Source organism: Nematostella vectensis, chromosome 13 (genome assembly GCF_932526225.1).
Source record: "Nematostella vectensis chromosome 13, jaNemVect1.1, whole genome shotgun sequence".
Classification (NCBI taxonomy): domain Eukaryota; kingdom Metazoa; phylum Cnidaria; class Anthozoa; order Actiniaria; family Edwardsiidae; genus Nematostella; species Nematostella vectensis.
Genome location: NC_064046.1, coordinates 14,148,671 through 14,171,839, shown reverse-complemented (window position 1 = coordinate 14,171,839; position 23,169 = coordinate 14,148,671). Strand labels below are relative to the sequence as shown.

Genomic DNA, 23,169 nt, shown 5'->3' with positions numbered 1-23,169 from the left:
TTTTCTCACTTTTACGAAAGCTCAGATACTTCAGCTTGCTGGCTTTGATCATCACAAAAATTTTTCCTGGATTCCTTCTCAATTCACCGGAATTTTCACAAAAATCAATATCATATCTAATGTCTAACCAGATTTGGAGTCGACATGGCGCGCGGGTAATACCAGTGTCCCCCTCTTATCTTATGCTCTCTTGATCATACACAATTACTTGTCTAGTCTTCCAGGTTTCCCTTAATGTAAATCCACTGAGGAAACCGATGTCGCAAACGTTCAAATTTGGGCAATGGCATTGAAACAAGTTCTTTTCTGTACAGTTGGACGTGAGAGATTTTAACGTTGTCTCCAAACGTCAAATACTCAAAGTTGTGATTTTACGTTATGCAAACTTTCATACAGCTTTCTCAAGAGTTGTACTGACTGCACTGACGCGGATATAACCCGCGTTGCATTTTCGGGTAACAACAACGTTACCCTCCTTGAAAGACATGTAGTAATAGGTGTTTCTACTTTTACACCCATTTCAAATGAAATTACATTCGATGCTTCATGGATATCGAATACAGGAAGCAAATAAGCGTAAATAAAAACAAATCCAGGTTTATAAAGCTACAGCATCTTTATCTAGTTTTCAAGCGGCTTTCAGATACCAGTAGTTCATCCTCTACCCATTAACAGATGCGAGTTACGATACATCCTTACGATGCCACCTTATTTGAAATATGTGTATACAAGAGAGCATAAGATATCTTATGCTCTCTTGGTGTATATAATTTCGTATTCTCAGAATCGTCATATTACTGCGTCTAGACCTTGGCCCGGCGGCTATCGCCATAATGCGCCCAGATAGTAAATAATATATTTCAGTTACTAAATACAAACTTCAGAGAGGTGTTTTTGGTCCTGTGCAGTGATTGTCTTGTGCTTATTTATAGGTTTTTTTTGGACGTTTCGGCAATGCTGCCTTCATCAGGATTAACGGTAAATTATGACGACCAAAAACTAAACAAATAAAAGTTCCAGTGCGCGCGTTCACATCCTGGGCAGTCCTACATCTAAATTTAGGCCGCTCGGCGCCAGGGTGTTGTGTTTGATGATAAGCTTGGACTCCGCTCGTTTTCAGGTATCGGTGTCCATAAGCACCGCCACCTTCATATCATTGACAGCATGATTCATTTGATTGAAGTGAGCTGGTACTGGTAGTTCAGCCTTGTTGTTTCAGAGAAGTGCAAGTGAGCCCGAAAGAAGCCGCACCTCTACCCGAGGGATGTCTTTTTGCTGTTTGAGCGGGTTCCCGGTGTTACTTTTTTCCCGTTGTATCAAGGAAGAAATTCATCTCGACATCTCTAATATTCCCCAGTTTTCGCAGTCTCGCACTCGTCGCGGAGCGACAGGCCTTTAGCTTCGTCTTATTAGTTTGCGTACTTCCACCTTCCGCGAATCTTACTTCTTACGCATCTGCCCCCACGTGGAATGCTCTCCCTCCCGAAATAAGATTCTCTGAGAGAACTGGTAGCTTCTTGGTGTTACGGAGCACCAGCACCAAAAACACAATGGAACAAAAGCCAAAAACAAATACCTTAGAACGAGGCAATGAAATAGAGTACAAAGGCCTTGAGCACCAAAAACAAAGCTCCCGTAACACCAAGGAATACCCAGAGAACTTCTCTTTTCAAACAGCGACTGAAAGCTTTCCTTGCGCATCGACTTTTTCAACTCTTTGACCCAAACAATATCCGCACCTGGCGCATTATCTGTCCCATACGCAGAAGGGTTAATCTTTTGTCAACATGTTTATGCTAGCTTTTTACCATTTATCAATTGTTTCTATTTTCACGTCTTTGTTTTGTGTGTACTGTTCGCTGAGCGCCGGAGACTAAAGCTTGTAAGGGACCCCGTGTCCCATTCTTTAATCTCCGTTCGGCCACAATCGCCATAAATGCCATAAATAAAAAAATAAAATAACACGAATTCCTCCTCCTCCTCTCTCTTATCGGTGCTGCAAGTCTTTGTCCTCCTTCACCTAGTGGAAGGGGCTCTTGCACAAGTTGCTTCCAAGTTTTATACGACTAACTCCTCGTCTATCATCCTATAGGTGTAATCTTGGCCAAAGCGATGTGGTCTCTTGTGTAAGTCGTTCCCTGATCTTATTCGAATTACTCGTCTATCATCCTATAGGTGTAATCTTGGCCAAAGCGATGTGGTCTCTTGTGTAAGTCGTTCCCTGATCTTATACGAATTCCTCGTCTATCATCCTATAGGTGCAATCTTGGCCAAAGCCATGTGGTCTCTTGCGTAAGTCGTTCCCCCTGATCTTATACGAATTCTTCGTCTATCATCCTATAGGTGTAATCTTGGCCAAAGCGATGTGGTCTCTTGTGTAAGTTGTTCCCCTATCTTATACGAATTACTCGTCTAACATCCTATAGGTGTAATCTTGGCCAAAGCCATGTGGTCTCTTGTGTAAGTTGTTCCCTGATCTAATACGAATTCCTCGTCTATCATCCTATAGGTGTAATCTTGGCCAAAGCGATGTGGTCTCTTGTGTAAGTCGTTCCCTGATCTTATACGAATTACTCGTCTAACATCCTATAGGTGTAACCTTGGCCAAAGCCATGTGGTCTCTTGTGTAAGTTGTTCCCTGATCTAATACGAATTACTCGTCTATCATCCTATAGGTGTATTCTTGGCTCACGCCATGTGGTCTCTTTGTGTAAGTCGTTCCCTGGTCTTACACGAATTCCTCGTCTATCATCCTATAGGTGTTATCTTGGCCAAAGCCATGTGGTCTCTTGCGTAAGTCGTTCCCTGATCTTATACGAATTCCTCGTCTATCGTCCTATAGGTGTAATCTTGGCCCAAGCCATGTGGTCTCTTGCGTAAGTCGTTCCCTGGTCTTATACAAATTCCTCGTCTAACATCCTATGGTGTAATCTTGGCCAAAGCTATGTGGTCTCTTGCGTAAGTCGTTCCCTGGTCTTACACGAATTCCTCGTCTAACATCCTATAGGTGTAATCTTGGCCAAAGCCATGTGGTCTCTTGTGTAAGTCGTTCCCTGGTCTTATACGAATTCCTCGTCTATCATCCTATAGGTGTAATCTTGGTTCAAGCCATGTGGTCTCTTGTGTAAGTCATTCCCTGGTCTTACACGAATTCCTCGTCTATCCTATCGGCACTGGAGGCCTGCGACCCTCGCCCGATCGGAGGGGTACTTAGCGAAATCCTCTGATTCATCATGCCTCGAAGCTTTGCCTCTGACAACCGGTTGACTCTCTGCCCGTGCGTTGCTACGGGAGATTTCGGTCTGAGACTTTGTGAGAGCTTTCTCAGGGACATCTACAAAATAGAAACAATAGAAACTTGTTACGTCACGGGCCATAGGATAGTTTATTGCTGGCTATGTATGGCTTTAAGGTAGCTCAGTTTTGTATCCGTAATCAAGGGCGATAGGATAGTTTATTGCTGGGTATGTATGGCTTTAAGGTAGCTCAGTTTTGTATCCCTTATCAAGGGGGATAGTTTAGTTTATTGGTGGCTATGTATGGCTTGATGGTGGCTAAGTTTTGTATCCATAATCAAGGGCGATAGAATAGTTAACTGGTGGTTATGTTTTGTCTTAGTTATTGCCACTTAACATTAACTTTTTAGGTCACTTTCTTTGCCCTTTATAGCTCCAGAAACAATAGTATGTGTCTACCCTAGTTTGTGAAACGCCTCAAAACGCCACCTTTTGGCCCTCAAGAGTAAATAGCCACAGTAGGAAAGCCAAACGATTAACCTGTGTTGATGAATTTGGTTTACCACAAACGCCTAAGTAGCGGATCTTTGGGCGGCCAGATTACCCCCTCCCCCCTTTGTCACTGAGCCAAACCCCCCCGTTAGCGAAAAACTAAATCCGCCCCTGCGCCTGGTAAGTGTTTGTCAACCACACACAAAATGTACACAAACAAAAATCTCCAGTTTAATAACATAAGGATCAAATGTACAAATACCGTTTATACTAAAAAAAGGCTTATTTTTGATTAGTCCAACGGTTGTGATGAACATGATATTACCAAGGAAATCGGGAGCCGGTCATTTAATTTTTTTTTGGAGGGGTGGCTTTGGAAGGGAAAGGGCATGCATGCTCTTCGGATCTAAAAAATCCTGCATCGTTTGGTCCAAAGAAAAAAAAGGTTCGCATCTCCCTTTCGCATTTGACTAGTACCTGGTCTTACCTCCTTTGATAAACCTTGTACTAGAATACACGTAAGGTTGCTTAACATTTCGAAGAGCTCTCTCTTCCATTTTTTGCTCTTTATATTTGTTTTTATCATCCCTATTTTTGCTATTCCACGCCATTATGTATGTTCCACAATTTTCTCCCCTTTAGATCATCTCTCCACTAACAACACCCCCACCCCTCCCCTCTTTTTTCATCCACTCACCCCAGGTGCCTGGGTACGAATACCCGCCTTCAACCAAAAACATAAGCATAATAATCACCTTGGGCGTGGTTGGAGTATGAGTTGCGACACTTCCGCCTGAGTCGTCATCACGAGGAACGCTGGCAGTCGGACAGTTAATACACGGCTTCAGCAGTTCCAAGTTATCGGACAGCAGGTCCATTATTTTGTCCGGTTCTGGACGTTCGTTTGGGTCCGTTAGCCAGCAAGATTTAAGTAGGTCACCGCTGTAAGCGTATAAAATAGAGACAACTGGGTGGTTAAATTGCGGTATACAACGGTGCTTGTGTGTCCCTTTTTTTAAACTTTAAAAAATGGCCGTTCAATACTACAGGAAAGTATGGTTATGGCTGTTGATAACAAGAACAGATCCAGGGGGGGGGGGGGGGAGTTACGGGGTGGCTATCAATCCTTCATTTTGATGAATTTATTGTACATTTTTTGTAATATCTAGTTTGTCCACACCCCTTAGAGCTGTAGCAGACCCCAAAATATTAAGAGGGGGAGAGACAGAACCATTCGGAGAATATTGTAGGGGGGACGGCCTCAGGCAATGACATCAATGACATTGCGTTACATTGTATTGTATTGCCCCTGCTACGGCTCTGCCGCTTTATGTAGATTATGGATTGGTCCATGGGTTAAGTCGATGACATCGTAAAAAATATCCTTAACTTTTCAATGGACACCGTCTCGCTATTTACAGTAGGCGTGGACGCCCAGCATAGCACGCTCTCAAGAGCTGGAAATTGTGAATAGTCGGAGTTTTCCGAGTAAAAATTACAAAAAAGAGACGAAATCTAATGGACTAATCGAACTCATATTCTCTAAACGGGGGGCAAATAGTTGTTCGCTTTAACAGTGTTCTTCAGTACGTTTAATAACTCACAACTGCTGTTGGGCTCCCTGTGGTGGGTCCATGGAGTTCCCCTCCTGTACATACGTGACCACTTCAGCGTTCGAGAAGCCCTGGTACGGGAAGCTTCCCATGGTGCACAGCTCCCACAGAGTCACCCCCAGACCCCACACGTCCGACTTGGTGGTGAAGACACCGTCCATGAGTGATTCAGGCGCCATCCACCTCACGGGTAGCATGCCTTGTGAGAAAAAAAAGCACGATCAGGTTTGACCGACAGACCATTAAAATGACAATTATGTGGAACCCAGACACGTCTATTTCAAGTTAAGCTCTGCATTCAAGAATCTATGTGTCGTAGGGCGCAGTGGTCCATGGGTAACGTAAAAATAACAGAGCCCCGGTCTTCGAAAGTTAAGTGACTGTTTTCAGGCACATAAACAAGAACGTTGAATAAATATATACGGCCAACTTAAAAATGCAACAAATGTTTTGAATTTTGCTACAATACATAATGGCTGCCAAAGCAATATACTTGGGAAGAGGAGTTGGTTGGTTGGATTATCGAAGAGACACACCTTTTTTTTAGAAAAAAAAAGGTACATTAGGCTTTTTGACTCCCACAAACACAAATTCCTTAGCGGGTAGTCCCACCAAGAACACAAGGTGAGAACGCATACCCAAGGAGGAGATACTGTATTATTTTATGCCTTGGGGCACCAGCCCCTCAATTCTCTGGGTGTTTAGTTAAAAAGATAGGAATGAATATGGGAAAAGTTAAAGTGATAGGAATGCTCGTCGGGAAATTTGAATAATACCCCTAAAAATACCTGCACAACAAAAATTGCTTTAAAAAAATACCTAAAGAATACCATACTATAAAAAGCCTACTTTCTCTCTGATACCCGATTTTGACCCCTAAAAAACGAGCATCCCTATAAGGTCGACAAGGGACGCCCCCTTCCCCCCCCTCCCACCTCGGGAGGATAAAAATAATAATTAGTCACCTTTACGACCAAACCTGTAGTAATCAGAGTCAAACATGGCCCTCGTCATCCCGAAGTCGCCAAGCTTCACCACGTGACCAGCGCCTATCATGCAGTTACGCAAAGCTAGATCGCTACAAGAAAATAACACACCGAGTTACTTAGCATAATTCGGCGTATAACATTCAGGTAGGACCAAGGGATATTGCAAGTTACACGCGATTTTGGCCGTCTTTGGACAATAACGATAACAATGTTTGCCAATCCTTGTAGACTAATTGTTGAACTTCCACCTTTTCCGGCTCCTTCCATCCTTGCCCAATAATTACCGAGTACTTTTTAGTAGAATTTTATGCGGTCAGAAATACAATTCTTTGGAGGCCTGTGGTTTTACATCAAGGAGAGCATGTTCTGGCGGAAATGCTATAAAGTATCAAATAAATTTTACGAAATGTTGCTGTTGTTTACTTGCTTTTAGCTGGAAGTAGAAAGGCGCATGGCCATTTGAGCCTCTCTTGGTGTAAACACAAGCCTTCCAAATATTTTAATGGACCGTTTTTAAGATGCTACACACTCATGCAAAATGGCACAGACTGGCGGGCCACAGCTATGATCCAAAATGCGGACGAAGGGGCCAAAACTCCGCGAAAAAAGCACACTTTCAGCATTTTTTATAGCTTCGTCGACAGAGCAAAAAATAGCAAGTTTTCCCAAAATAAGGTCTGGTTGAGTTTGGTAAGCTTGAAGTTTTGCATAGAGGTTCCTTATGTTATGTAAACCAACATATCAAAAAGTATTTTTTCCTTATGGATTCGTCTTTGAGATATGAGGCTTGAAGTGCAATTTTCAAATGTTCAAAGTATGAATTCTCCTGGTTTTTAGGGAGAAGTTGGGCTCTGATCAGAAATTAAGCCAACTTTGCTCGCTTATCTCTAAATTTCATATCTTCAAAATTTCTTTAAAATTTGGAATTCAGATTTTGGTCAGAGGAACTCCTTGTATGCGGAATCTTGAGCTTATATATTGAGAATTGGAAAATTTCATGCCATTTTTTTCCTCTGTCAGCTTTGTCTGTAAACTCCGTACGACATTGTAGATCAGCTGTGGGACGCCAGTCTGTGGCATTTTGGATGCGCGCGCAACATCGCGAAAACGGTCTAATATATCCGCGAACAAGTCTATTATCTCTCACCGGTGAACAAAGTTGAGCCTTGACAGATACGCCAAGCCGCTGGTAATGTCGAGAGCCATGCGCGTCAAGCGACCTGGCGCCACCTCCTCAGCCTGGAAACACAAACCAAGCACGTGACAAGACCAATAAAGTTTCTTGTTGAGGACCCCTAGTCAGTCCCACCTTAAATGCTGTCTTTCAATTGTGGAAGACAAATCATGTGGTGAAATCGACGGAAAAACATGACATGACGCTTCAAATAAGCCCATTTCACATCTAATAAGGCGGAAAATTTAACAAAGTACTTAGTGAGTAATAGCAAACAAAATATCAAGTGCGACTTTTTTTAAACTTTTAAAGTGATGCGACGTCTTTTAAAGTGCAGAGCGCAAGGATGATCAAGAAAAAAATATCTTAAAAAGCCAAAATCTGGGTATGCGCATTTCGGCCTCATGCTATTTGTGTTTTGAAAATCATCCCGGAATACAAGGAACCGATGGTAAGTAATTGTGTCTTCTTTCTCTATCTCGAATTGCGCGTTTTCCAGGTTTTTCCGTCATGTTGGTGACATCATCTAAAAAAAGTCCTGATACTCCATTTACCAAATTTAAAAAAAAGCAACAGCTTACTTAAATCAACCGATGGAGATGGATTCCTTCTCATACTTGTTATTACGCATTTGCGCGTTTTTTTCAACGCAACGCTTTTTCATTTTGGATCTCGGACATACCTCTTTGATGTTTTGGTTTGCAAACTGGCGCCTAGCGAGCAAAAAGTTCTTCAAGTCACCTGCATCAAAACAAAGACATAGTTACGCTCAGTTCTCATTCAAAATAACAAAGACAGTTACGCTCAGTTCTCATTCAAAATAACAAAGCGTAATGAGCAGGGCAGAACAACGACCCATTTCGGCGCGCTCAAATGTATATTCAGTAGTTAGCTGATCTTCTATTTCAAACAGCTATCAGGCTACAATATGTGGTGTTTGGCCTTTCAGGATTTCGCTCAAGTGCGTAGAAATGCGGCAAAAAAGTGGCTAAGGTGTACACTTAGCTGGTGCACTCATAAATGGGAAATGCTCTTGGTGATATGGCCGAGTTTCGAGAGAGTAAAAGTCACTTTCCAACTTTCTAAAATAATGTTTCCAATACCGTGTATCGTGAGTTCTATTAAAGCTGTGCAGTTAGCTGAATAGTAATATTTTCAATTGCCTATCGTAGATAATGAGTTCCATTATAGTAAGTGAAGGTTTGTGTAGGTTAGCTGAATAGCAATGTTTTTTATTGCGTACCGTATATCATGAGTTCCATTATAGCAAGTACAGTTTAGTGTAAGTTGCTAAATAGCAATGTTTTTCATTGCGTACCGTATATCATGAGTTCCATTATAGCAAGTACAGTTTAGTGTAAGTTGCTAAATAGCAATGTTTTTCACTGCGTACCGTATATCATGAGTTCCATTATAGCAAGTGCAGGTTCGCCCTTGGTGCAAACCCCGAGCAACTTCACAATATTCGGATGATCAAACACCTTCATGGTCTCCGCCTCACTCAGGAACTCCAACTGGTCATAAAAAAACAATAAGCAGCCAACCACTAATCAGCGACTCCCTATTCAGCGACCAATCTCTATTTGACTGCCACTATACAGGGGCGTGGCAGGGGGTGGGGCAATGGGGGGCATAGCTTCCCCAATATTAAAAACAAATAAAAGGACTTGAATAGTAAGGGTGTGGCCTTGCACCCCAATATTTCCTTAATGTTTCTGCATTGTGCCCCCCCCCCCCCTCCCCCCAATCTTTCGAGGCCTGCTACGTCTCCGATAAAATCGAGGTACCGCTTGAAATTGATCGACTACCTTCTCTTCCGGTGAGGAACCCACTTTGAGGGTCTTCACGGCCACAGGCACCCACTCCATATGGTCCCTGATCCCCTTCGCCTCCCCTCCGAATACTGTGCCAAAGGCTCCTTCCCCTAGCTTGCGGTAAAGGACCACGTTCTCTCGTAGGATTTCCCACTGGTCGAGTTGAAGGACGGGTGACCTGTCCATCAGCCCGAGTTCCTCCATGCGGACCTGCGTGGACTTGTACTTCTGATCGTACCTGGACAAAGATTTTACACAAAGGGAAGCATGGTTTTACCACGAGACATTCCTAAACTCTGATTGCTTTTCAAAATATTCTAGTTTTCTTTGTTACCGTATTTACCTGCGTATGATGCACACCCGTGTATAATACGCACCCCATTTGTTTAGCTCATTTTCCGGAAAAAAGTTAGAAATAGGACCAGGAATCGTTAGAAATAGGATCAGGAATCGTGGCTTATCCAGTCAAGAGGCAAGGCTTATTGGTTGATGATGTATGACTTCTTAAGTGAAGGAGCGTGGCTTCTTGGGTTAAGAGCAGTGGTTAATTGGGTTGAGGGCGTTGCTAAACATGATGAAGGGGGGTTAGCTTTACCTTCTCTTAATGCACATCCAGAGGACAGCAATAACAAGAATAAGAAGAAGACCAAAAGCGATGACGTAGATGACAGAGTACGCGCCATCACAAGACAAACCAATCACTGCACGGAATGATTCCACAGGGCAGACCTCTTTCTCTGGAGAAAGGAAATATAATAGCGTTACAATACCATGCGTTGTAGCATAGACGGAAAAGCCTAAGTCTATTTATCAATAATAACTATATAATTGACATGAGCTCTGCTAGCCAATAGACAGCAAGAGTGAAGAGTGCTTCAGGGCAGAACAGAGCATGACAGAATCCTTCTATTGATAACTGGCAAACTTTCCTAAACCTTTGTAATGACGGTCAAGGAAGCGCGCTTTTCAATATAAACAACTTTAAAAAGACGATTTAGATTTGTATTTAGTGGAACTTTTACATGATAAACCCAGAACAATAAAATGTGCCTTCATGCACAATTCTTCTGGGTAGTTCCTGTCTCTCCTTCAAAGTGGCAATCGTTTATTTCCGGGGCCGACGGAAACTTCAACCGACAAGAGACAAAAGAATCTATTAGAATCCGCGTTATTTAATAGGCCATCCGCTCTAAATTATCAATCATATCCTCAGAAAAACTTTCAATAGACACACCTCTTTACAACTTTAAAATATTTTTCACGTTTTCTGTTAAAAATGTTAAAACTGGTGACAATGCGGCTTTTATGATAGATTGTTGTGTAATACTAATGACATTTACCCTTTAATCAAACTGTACAAGAGAAATACCTGGTCGCCCATCAGAAGGCCGTTGACCACCTGCCCACTCGATTGTGGATTCGTTAAGACTGAGACAGCCTCCGTAACCATAGCAACCCTTATCGCCAGGCATGACGGGAATGAACTGGCCGACTGTCACCTTTTTGCCTGCAAAGTGCTGTAAGATGGTGACGCGCGGAAGGAAGCGCTCACTCTCCTTAAACACAACTTGGCCAGAGACTCCGCTGAAGTTCGACTGCTGTAAGTAGCACTTTAGACGCCTGGGTTCGAAAAAATATTATCAGCAAGACCCCAATGATATCCAAAAAATATTATCAGCAAGACCCCAATGATATCCAATACATCGAGTGGATTATTAAAAGGGAGAAAAACATAAATAACAATAAGGGTAACGAGAATACGGAAAAAACAAGAGTAAGTGGAAGAAAAGCAAGAAGGGGAGGAAAGCCAAGAAAGAAAGAGAAGTAAAGAAAAAGAAAAAGAAGAACAACAACAAACAAGATAAGAAGCAGAACTAAAACAAAAACAAAAGCAAGGGAGAGAGAGAACAAAGACCAGGAAGAAAAAGAAAACTAAAGCAGCAAAAAAAAAAAAGAGAAGAAATAAAACAAGGCGAGTGAGACAAACAGGAACACCAACAACAATAAACATTAATAAACATTAAAGTAAACATAAAAATAAAAGCTCACTGTGTGGTTGCATTAGTCCTGATGGTATCCAATGAAGATGAGTTTGAACCAAACAGCTTGTCGAGAGCGAGGGCGTAGGCCCAGACTGCATCATACGCAAAACTCGCGTACTCGGACGGCGTGTAGCCCTGACAAACAACGAGGGGTCAGAGTAACACCTCCTCAATACCACTTGCTCAAGAATAACATAAACAACGAGGGGTCAGAATAACACCTCTTGAAAACCACTTGCTCAAGAATAACATAAACAACGAGGGGTCAGAGTAACACCTCCTGAATACCACTTGCTCAAGAATAACATAAACAACGAGGGGTCAGAATAACACCTCCTGAATACCACTTGCTCAAGAATAACATAAACGAGGGGTCAGAATAACACCTCCTGAATACCACTTGCTCAAGAATAACATTAACAACGAGGGGTCAGAATAACACCTCCTGAATACCACTTGCTCAAGAATAACATAAACAACGAGGCGTCAGTATAACACCTCCTGAATACCACTTGCTCAAGAATAACATAAACGAGGGGTCAGAATAACACCTCCCGAATACCGCTTGCTCAAGAATAACATAAACAACGAGGGGTCAGAATAACACCTCCTGAATACCACTTTCTCAAAAATAACACAAACAACGAGGGGTCAGTATAACACCTCCTGAATACCACTTGCTCAAGAATAACATATACAACGAGGGGTCAGAATAACATCTCCTGAATACCACTTGCTCAAGAATAACATAAACAACGAGGGGTCAGAATAACACCTCCTGAATACCACTTGCTCAAGAATAACATAAACAACGAGGGGTCAGAATAACACCTCCTAAATACCACTTGCTCAAGAATAACATAAACAACGAGGGGTCAGAATAACACCTCCTGAATACCACTTGCTCAAGAATAACACAAATAATAAGGGATCAGAATAACACCTCCTGAATAACAAAAACAAGAGAAATTGAAAACCACATTCTCAATAATAAAAGAAACAATGAGAGATAAGAATAAAACCTCCCGAATAACATAAACAAGAGGGATGACATCACAATTTACCAAATGCTAGCATAAAGGAATATCAAATACAAGAGTACTACTTGCAAACTACAAGACGGCTTCAATGATACAACAGGATCCAGAAATTAAATTTCCAAATACACCGCTTTAGCTATGTACAAGAAAAATCGTTGAATAAAGGTTGAGACTGACCGTCCCTTTACCTCCGACGTCTGCCAGAGCAGGAATATTTTGGGTTACCTGTGTTTTAATGATATGCTCGTACTCGCGTCTCCATTGGTCGACAGTAAAACCACCAACCACGTGACTATTCGCACTGGCGAAGAACGCGTTGGACATTGTGAAATATCCACCCTCTATGAACTCCTTCATTTCCGTCACAGTGCACGGCACAGCTACCTAACGTACATGGATAGAAGCATGTGATACAACAACTGCCATATATGGAAAGCGTTGGATAGAACGCGCGCTCTGGTTGGTCTAAAACTATACACTTTATAAAAACGTTGGATAGTACTTTAAAGTACTAAAAGCTGCGATTGGTCCATTTACCTTACCCAACTTTACCCAACATTACTTACTTACCAGTATTACCAGTATTAAAGAAGTAACAATACACATTGAAGGCTAATGGAATAGGCAAAATAGAACCATATTCAACCATAGCCTGGTAGCACTTGTGAATGATTGCTTGTCAAAATTCAACCAAATGGAAAGACCCATCCGGTGAAGGGGGGGGGGGGGGGGGGAGGGGGACCCGTGTTCCCACAGCATTTGTCGTATTCCAACAACAAACTGTGATCCTGGAAGGGTTCGTGTTCCCACAGCATTTGTCGTATTCCAACAACAAACTGTGATCCTGGAAGGGTTCGTGTTTTCACAGCTTTTAGGGAACAACAACGACGACAAAAAACACAGCAAAAATACCGTTCTAGGGAAGCGGACGTTTTCTTTATATGCTCCGATTTCTAAATTGTTTTTTTTTTATTGTAGAAATGTCCTTATTCTATTTGTAAATGACCCTGACAATAATGCTTCGATTTTTCCAATACTTTTAGATCTGAATTTAGAGCAAAGCCCAACTTTTTTTTCGCCCTGGTTATCCTAGCCGAGGCCGTCGTTCTTGCTTAAAGCTCCCTTATTCTCACGGCCTTTGCCAGCACGCCTACCTCAGGCTATGGTACATAGAAGGCCTACCTTCTGTGAAGCAAAGTTCCTGGAGCTCTTATTAAAGCTGATTTTGTTATTCCACCAGTCATCTGTGAGCCAGAATGGTAAGAACCAGACATATCCATTTTGGGGAGTCATGCCCTGTCACAGGAAAACAGTAAATCACCCCTCATGCCTAGAGAACACTAGTGACGTAACGAAATAACTAAGGCGAGCGCACTCATTTAAGCCCGACATAACGACATGGACATAACGACATAAAAGAAAAAAACATGTTTATTCTCATATGTCGTTATGTTGGGCTAATGTCAAAATGTCAAACCATTCACACTTGAACATATGAACATAACGGTGCACGCGCCTATGTGATTATGTCGTTATGTCACTAGTGTGCACCAAGCATAAGGGAATATGTCAGCAACAGAGCATCTTGTTGATGCATGGAGTTTGAAAGAGATTGCACAGTTGGAAAGCGATTTAGTGGTATTTTGAAAAGGTAAAAAAAGTCAAAATAATGCAAACTAACCAAAATAACCATGCAGGTTTATAGAATGGCCTTTTTCTTTCCCAATGAATACAATATTGAGGTTTGAGCGTCTCTCATGGAGTGGATTGAAATGTATTGAAAATAGTACTTTACCATAATAGTAGGTTTCGAGGCAGACTCTTCGTTTACTCGAACCTTAAAATTCCTTAAAGTAAACCAACAACTTAATCTTCTGCATGTAAATCATTTCACGGCAGATTGGCCCCATTCTATTTATTACACTTTGGATAAAGTAAACAACAAAAAGGTTTTACAATTCTTTACGTTTCTTGCATATTCTTCGATATTAGCACAAGCGTGTATGTTTGTATCACTTCAAGATTCCCTGGAGGGACTGATACTTTAAGATGCTTTTAACAAATCAGGCAAATAACCAAGAGAACTACAACGAACAAAGACACATGTGCGATATTTGAAGCTTCCTTCCAGCTATTTACTTAATGGTTGTTGAGTAAACCAATGCGTACGGAAAACTCTAGTCAAAGCCCTTTAAAAAAGGCAAACGACACCAGCATTACTAACGCAGCCTCGCTTGATTTGCCAATTAACAAAAAAAGCTTGTATAATGTTGGAATTGCATATTATAACGGACAAGAGACTTTGGAGCCAACTGATGGGACAGTTTAGGTTTTGTTTTATTTAAATATCGCATCAATTTGGATAATAATATCTTCATAGACTATTAGATGCATCAGCATGGATGGAGCTGTGTAACAGCTATACTTCTGGGTTCTCTAACCACATGTAACAAGCGGCTATGGCTCTCTCTGGCCACTTGTGACAAAACCACTATGACCCGCTTGGCTGGGGGAAGTACCGGTTTTTACTTGTTTGCTGTTACAAAGTCTTTACAAGATCTTTCTCTGTCTGCTCTCATTCTATGTGTTCACATATTTTTGTTCTTCATTCTACAAGTGTGTTCTTCAAGTCTGTTTGTGAGAGAGTCTCACAGGTGTCTCTTCAAGTTCTTAAGAGTCTAAAGTGAGTTGGGGCTTCGGTATGCACCCATATTTATATGCTACTAAGACGGCATGCCCTTTAGGATAACTGACACTGACATCCCAAAGGGCTTTTAGCACTGTTTGGATAAGGGTTTAACCAATGGGTGTACGAGGGACGACCTTCTTACGTGGGCGTGCAAGTCGGTTACCCTTGAGCTACCGTGACTTACGTAATGTTTACATGTTGCTACTGACTACGGTTGTCACACACTAACTTGTTACACTGCTAGTGCGCATGGCAAGATACACACATGAATATAATGATTGACAGCATTCTAATCATTTTTGCACTCAAACTCTTTAAATGTACTAAAATCTATTTCTACCGACGGCTAGGTCTGAAGCTTACTTAGGTTAAGCTTGTGTGAACTCAGACTTAACTTTCCTTCCTTCGTTGAGAAGTGCGAAACTTGGTCCTTCGTTGAGAAGTGAGAGAATTGGTGGCCAAATATAGTTTCCCGAGCAAAAGGTCAATCTACTCAAAATAGGAACTGCTTGTCTAAACAATTTCCATGCGAGCGCTTTAGATTTCCCTGTCAAACGCGATAAGCAAACTAAACAAAATGCTTTTAGTCGTTCCGTGGACTTCGATATGCTGACAGCAGATCAGTATATAATTTCTTGATGCTAAATATGTCTTCACTACATGTGTGACTTATTCCTGCGTGACAGCTGTCTTAATTTGTGGGATAAATTGCATTTCACAGTGATTCGAATGGATTTAGATCAATATTGAAATATACATATATAAAAAATATCCGCCAAAGTTAGCGGCTTTACAGTGTCTAAAATCGCATACTCCATACCTGTTTGTACGCCTCGCAGACGACCACTCGCGCCAGCCCCTCAAACAGATTACCGATGATAACACGGACATTGAGCCTCTTCAAGGATCTGAGATAACCCTTGACATCCTGCACCTGCTGCAGGGCGACCACCCTCGAGTACACCCTCTTGACACCCCTGTCATCAAGGTGGGCGTGGGTGTCAGTAACCGTCGATGGTGTATAGTTCACATCCGTAAGCATCGCATAACGTGTCCAGTCAAGAGCGTGAAACAAAGCAGCGTAGGCCTTCTTGAATTCAAAATAGCTGGGGGAAGTCCTGAAGAATAGCGGGTGCTTCTGTCTGTTTGCCAAGTCAACACCTTCTAGGCTATACCCCATCTGGATGGTGTTGTAGAAGGGGGAGACTTCCGCGACGATCTCCGCCTGGACAGAGCATGGTGGTCCGAGAATTCCCGCCAAGGAGCGGCTATGGGGACCCGTGACAAACTTGATGTAGCTGTTGAGAACGAGGGAGGTCTGGCATTGTGTGTCTTCTAGAAGAAGCTCCAGGCTGTAGTTTGATAAGATGGTGTTGTCACTGTTGACACTGCGCACTGCCATTTGAGCACCTGAAAGATATGGTGTTATGATCATAAATACTGTCGTTGTTGTAGATGTCAACAAAACCAGCAACATACACTACCAACCCTAGCCGTGCCATGAATCACTTACAATAACACAAGCAAAAATAGTGTAATTCACAACTATCAATACTACCATCAACAAGCTATCCTGATTTCCTACTGTATTGGTATTTATCATCATCATTAATACAAGATGTTCAACACCATCATTTTTATTATCACTACCACCAATATCATCACAACCATCACCGCACAACCGTTTTTATGATTCTTATTATTGTAACTGTTGTTATTACCATCACAACCAGCATAGCCACCAACATCATCATTTCTACTACCCCTGTCATCAACATCACAATCATGATCCACACGATTATCATAACTGCCATCACAAAATGCAGCAGTGACATCATATTTAAAGAGCTTTTAATGGCAAGAACCCCTGGACTTGAACCCCTGGACCTGACTTTTACTTACCAACAAGAACCCCTGGACTGTAACATTTTGTTACCAACAAGAATCCCTGGAGTGCAGACTTAACTTACCAACAAGAATCCCTGGGCTGCAGACTTTTGTTACCAACAAGAATCCCTGGACTGCAACCTTTTGTTAACAACAAGAATCCCTGGACTGCAGACTTTTACTTACCAGCAAGAATCCCTGGGCTGCTCCATACCGCATCCGGATCATGCGACATTGGAAACATTCCGCCAAGGTAGACAGGAACCTTCCCGTTGAGGATGTTCTGAACAGGCAGCCACGAAGACCACATGTCTCTCTTTCTCTGCAGCCAATCACAAGCCAACTCTTTGCTAGTCTTACTGCCTTCACTATCAACATGGTTTAGTAGCATGCTATTGAGTTCATCTTGGCTAAAGTACATTTTTGTCAGAAGATGGTAAACTTCAGGAGCACCAGCCTTAACTTGAGACCAGGCAAACTTCTTTAGTCGCATCAAAGGAAAGTCACAGTATGCAGACTGAGCTAATGGACTGGAGATGTTGAGGCTAAAACAACAATTTATAGGTGTAAGAACTCGGATTTTTTAACTACCACAAAATCTAACAAGTACTCAGATATTTTCCCTTAGGAACAAGCATACAAGTTTTAAGCAACACACCTACAACATACAAGCTAAAGAAACACACCCACAACATGCACATTGAAGCAACACAACTCATCACATTGAGCACAGACCCACAATATTTGTTTACCATTTTAGTAGTTATCTCCTAACATTACAGACCTGCATGGTGGGAGGGTAATGCGAGTCAGCTTCCCTGTGCTTGTTAGGGTATTTGGCTCCCAGTTGAGCACAACAAATGGCTTGTTGCCTAAATATTGCTCATTGAACACCTGTGGTAGCTTAGAGCCCAGCCATATCAAAGAAAAATTCAAAGGCAGGCTATCAACTTGGCGCCTCAGTAGTGAACCCATGCAGTCTATAAAACAAAGATAACAGTAGTAGTGGTACAGAAAACATGGAGATTTGGGGGCACAAAAGCTTTACAGCCATTTTATCATGGCTTCTGGAATTACGTGCTTGTGCGGAAGCGCGTAATTTGGCTTTTCCTCGTAATCCGCGTAATCCACAAATTTCCGCGTAATCCCGCGTAATTTGGCTAAATTTTGAAAGACAAAACATTTAATTGCACAGCTGATGTGTTCTTTTAGGGTTCTTACCTCTATTACTCGTAAAAAAAGAGAGATATTCTTCGTAAGAGTGCGACGTTTTGAACTGAATTTCGAAAACAAATAAAATGACTAGGCGTTCTTTGCTACATCGCGAAGGCCTAGGACTAATAATAAAATACCTTTTTTAATTGGCTGGTGGCTAGGAGCCAATGAAAACTTGCCTAAGATATTTTCACGCAAAAAAATAACCTTTTCAAGTTATTCGTGCTTTCCTTCGGTACAAAATGTAGTTTGGGCGTAACAGTTGATATTCCGTGTAATTTAGTTCAGTAAAGAATCCCGCAAAATTTTGATTTTTAAAGAAAAATGTTTTGCAAAATCCCGCGTAATTTAGCGCGTAATGATTGATTTTCCGTGTAATTTAGCGCGTAATTTAGCAAAGAATCCCGCGTAATTCTGAGTTTTTTTCCGCGTAATTCCAGAAGCCGTTTTATATACATTGTTATATGCAACTGCTAATTATTGTTGTATTTGGACCTATGATTTAAGAGGTGCGTAACTGGTCATTATTAACACTAGACTTTGTCAAGTGCAGAGCCCCAATCAACCTTCAATGAGAATTTAATGGTAAACAAATAGAGACACAAAAGGTTTTTTTAAGGAAACAGTTAACAGGTTTCGTTATTTTCATGCATGCACTAAGGGGAATGATGACTTGGAACATGTGTTTGTCTTTTTTAACATGGCTCAATGTAGTTTAAAATTTTGTCTTGGAGGAGTGGGTAAGATAAGGTCCAGTCATCCCTTTTATTTGCTACTAGAGAAGTTGCATTTTTCCATTATGTATTTAAGAAAATGGAAAGGGGCCGCTTCCGTCCCCTACCCAATTGCTATAGCTACCACACTAGTAGGTTCTCACTAGGATACAAATGCAAAATAAAAAAAGAACCAATTAAATGCAAGTACATTAAATCAATCAGTGACACACCTTTTTACCTGCACTTATATTCAAGTACGATTAGTTGTGCTTATGGTTAGAGCAAGCCTTGGGGATGGTGGATGGGAAAATGTAAGGGAATGTGCCAACAAGTTTAGGGAATGTTTACCTGGAAATCCTGCTAGTACCACTGTACAATCCAGAGGTTCGGCTGAGTCATGGCAGTGACTGGTATTCAGTAGCCAGTCTAGACAGTCCTGGCATGGCGACACTGCACATGCCGCCTTAATATCATTCATATTCTGTAAATGCTGAAGAGATGTCAGGTTGTGTAGCAGTTGAGATGTCACTGATTGTATCTTGAGTGAGCGCCAATGGTCTGCTATTAACTGGCTGCTGTCCCACATCTGCTGGACAAAGTCACTAGACATGTACCACCCATACCTGCAGAAAAAAGAAGTAAACTGGTAACTTTGCCATTATAACAGTAGACAAAAGCATAAACCAGACCTCATCAACCACATAACTTCTTGTCAACGCACATGACTGCACATGACCAGGGTGGATGTGCTTGCCCATTAAACTCCTCTGGAAACACACCTAACGAGGTTTATTACATTACCTGCCATAATGGGTGGTATCTCCAGCATCATCTATTGGCCATTTCTGTAATGACAAGTCTGAAGACACCCATACTTCAGTGTCAATGACAGCAGGGGGGAGGGGCAGCTCCTTTTTATGACAATCACTACAGAAAAAAAATGAATTTATACTTTATTTCTAATCCTTTGGGATTTCTTCCAAGGGTATGCCCCTCATGACTGATTTGAGGATGGTGGCTACCGAAAAATCCAGATGCAACCTGCTTGATAACAACACCATTGACAAATAAGTTCAGCAGTCTATGTCTCAAGTTGACTTTTGAATAGCCACCATCCTCAAATAATATAATAATAATCTTTTATTTGGAAGTTTTTTAATGATACATGATTCTTAGGAGACCCCAGGTGATCTTATCAAAGTTTTTACCATACCTTAAAGAAACTAAACCTTTATACATACATCCTATTTGAACACCCAGTCAATATCTTCAACACTTGTTCAGCTTCAGCTGCCATGCCCACATCAACCACCTGGACATCTTCATAACCAAGGACTTCCTCAGCAAGGATCTTTAAGATGTACGTAGAAATCTGCTGTGAAACACGATGGCCGTACCGCAGTTGTAGTGGACTGGTTGGCTCATTTCTTTGTTGAAGTGTGAAGTGCTTTTTCGTGATGAGATCTGTTGATAAGAAATTCATGAGTCAAATAAGAGGATAAAGTAGGACTAGCCAAAAAGGGTGATTGAACCATCAAGAAAAGGTGACATAGTTAAAGTGATAAGGAAGTGTTCATTCAGGCTCCTAGCCAGGATTTTGAGCCATTTAGTTGACTATTTTTCCTTAGGTAGCTCTACCCTTAGGAAGCCATTTAGGTAGCCATTTAGTTGACTATTTCCCCTAGGTAGCTTGCCCTAGCTCGCAGTGGTACTAAATTTTTCTTCATTTGAGTGGACCATCTGGCGGCAAGTGGAGTGATTCTTCTGAACCCCCATGGCAACGGCCTCGTCATTGATTACCCTGTGGGTAGATGCTCCAGTGAAGCCCTGAGTTCTAATGAAATCCTGAGTGTTGCAATGAAAAGCGGGGCAATCATTGTTATTTTTAGGGGGGGGGGAGGGCTCTGCAATTTTTAAGGTGTCCCAATTCTCCCCTCCCCATTAGGGTATTTCATGAACACTCCCTGAAGTAACAATCCAACTGGGCCTTGCAAATGTCATGAACTTTATCTGAAAAGGGATAAAAAAGGCGATCAACAGTTTTCTTTCCTGTATTTCCAAACTTTAACATAAATGTTGCCAAAATCGGTAGTAGAAAGTAATTATTTTTAACTCAATTTCACGTATTTTTTTTTTAAATTTCCTTTGATAAAGTACTCAAAATTGCCTCTTTATTGAGTCATGATGTAGTACCTGTTTGTGGAATTTGGTGGAGTTTCAGGTAAGTATCAAATTACTGCTACTAGCACTTTAATTTTTTCTCTTTTATAAAATCGTATTTAAAAAATCGATTTAAATTGACTTGAATATCAATTTCTATCAACTAGAATTTTAATTATAAATCGCTCAATATCTATCAATTGCTATCATTTTTTATCAATTAGACTAACACAAATTTTAATTATCAATGTTTTATATCAATTGATAATAATTTAGCATAGTGATATCAATTATTATCAATAGAAAAACATGATATCAATTATTATAAATTGATGCCAATAATTGTCAATTTTATTAATTCAAAACTTCTAGAAAAATATGTCTCAGACTATTATTTTTCTCCCCTCCAACTACTTCCCTAAATTGGAGCAAGCCAACTAACAATTTCGAATAATCCAATGGTGCTGATAATAATTCTTTCAGCCGTGGTGATTTTTCGAGTGACCTGGAGTGAGCCTGAGTGGTTTGCATGTAACCGACGGGTAATAAACCTCTCCAGCGGGTATAAAAAACATTATCACCGCGCAAAATGCGCTTAAATCAAGTAAAGAAAAAAAAGTAATTAATGATTGTTTGAGTGTAGGTGTTACCGCTGTAACATAGTAAAAATACATCTGGCTTTTATTATAAACAAACGAAATTTGCATAACACTAAACGTGATTTCTATTGCGAGGAAAAATTTGCCCTAACGGTGAAGCGTTACAGTTATAATACCCAAAAATAATAAATCACATGAGTAGTTTTTGCTAAATTGTCTATAAATGGATAAATTGTCTATAAAATGGATAATATTTTCGAAGCAATCAAATGTGTGCTTCCGAAATGAACACAAACAATACACTGTACACTTGGTAAAACACACGCGAAAAACAACCTAGTGTAGAGCCATTGTAAGACAATAATAACAAAGTCAAGTCTCGATGAAAGAAAAAACACTTTTAGTGTATCCAGGGCTTTGCGAATAACACGGTCATCTTATCTGACAAAATGTCAACATTCGAAGAGAGCTTTACAGAGTGATTGAACCTTGGACGGAGTTTGAAATTTTACCTGGTTGAGTACTGAGGCATCTTTCACTTCTTGAATACACTATGGACCCAGCAAGAGCGAAGATAACCAACTGTATAGTTTGCATCTTCCTGTGTGGTGCCTAAATACAAGATATCCATGCTGCTATGCTATGTGCTTGGATAAGAGTCGACCAGGTCGTGTAGACACGACATGCATGTGTCCACTCGACTCTGTGTGTCCCACAGTGGGAAACAAAGAGACTGGTACTAGCCAATCAGCAATGAAGGAGACCACAGGGCCGTAGCTAAAACGGGGGCAATGTGGAGAAATCCCTTTTCCCATTTGAGCCGGATTTCTACAATGAACATATAATAGAATGAAAGAAATGCCAAGAAATTACTGTGTGAGTACGGCCCTGATCTAGGCGGTCCGATCTAGGCGTTTCTGTGAGCCCGCAGTACGAGCCTAGTCTAGCCTTTGCCCGTTTCCAGGCGCGTACACAGGGGGGTACGCTGGGTGTGCGCTCCCCCCCCCTTGGCGGCCAAAAAGTGGGTTATTTCTTACCAAAGAATCTTCAAATTCTATGCTTTTTCCAAATGACTCCTATGACTGCGCACCCCCCTCAGCAAATCCTGGGTACGCGCCTGGTTTCGTCATGCAACTACCAAAGTACTTGTCTGGCTCAACTGTAAACGAGTAAGCTGGGAGAATCTGGCACCCTGTGGATTATTTTTCTCGAGTGTAGCCCAATTCTTCTAGCATGCAGCTGAGGAGAATTTAGCGGGAAGGGAAGCAGGGGAGGATGGGGGCGTCTATCCGCCGCGAGGGAGGGGCTGGTAGTGTTCATATCAAACATATTCCCCACACGGATAGTGTCCTTCGTATGCATTGCCTTATATGGGCATTGATGCCCATATTTAGAAGAGCTAAAGTTTACCCGCTCCCTGATCTCCAGAAAACATGGTGAAAAATGCTGATCACTTTCAATTTGAGACTCGAGGCAGAAATGTGTCAAAAACAACTATATCGC

The 23,169-nt window shown here is 41.4% G+C and overlaps 1 protein-coding gene across 1 annotated transcript; it reads right to left on the bottom strand.

Moving 5' to 3' along the window:
- Positions 1 to 597: 597 nt before the first annotated feature.
- On the bottom strand, positions 598 to 22,393 carry LOC5506869 (receptor-type guanylate cyclase gcy-2-like). Its single transcript, XM_032375322.2, has 20 exons — positions 22,179 to 22,393; positions 20,149 to 20,371; positions 19,709 to 19,834; positions 19,256 to 19,530; positions 17,761 to 17,956; positions 17,163 to 17,521; positions 15,910 to 16,499; positions 13,583 to 13,696; positions 12,626 to 12,784; positions 11,368 to 11,495; positions 10,688 to 10,938; positions 9,914 to 10,055; positions 9,313 to 9,556; positions 8,898 to 9,018; positions 8,187 to 8,245; positions 7,478 to 7,569; positions 6,307 to 6,419; positions 5,333 to 5,540; positions 4,484 to 4,670; positions 598 to 3,334 (listed from the first exon to the last, which is right to left on the bottom strand). Exons 1-20 carry the CDS (start codon positions 22,261 to 22,263, stop codon positions 3,143 to 3,145), a joined length of 3,864 nt encoding a protein of 1,287 aa, XP_032231213.2. The 5' UTR covers positions 22,264 to 22,393; the 3' UTR covers positions 598 to 3,142.
- Positions 22,394 to 23,169: the final 776 nt, after the last annotated feature.

Coding starts and splice junctions, on each gene's coding strand:
- LOC5506869 (XM_032375322.2), bottom strand. CDS start 22,263: ATGCAAACTATACAGTTGGTTATCTTCGCTCTTGCTGGGTCCATAGTG. Junction 16,500..17,162: donor CAGCCCAGGGATTCTTGCTG/GTAAGTAAAAGT, acceptor CATATCTTTCAG/GTGCTCAAATGGCAGTGCGC. Junction 3,335..4,483: donor ATACTCCAACCACGCCCAAG/GTGATTATTATG, acceptor TCTATTTTGTAG/ATGTCCCTGAGAAAGCTCTC.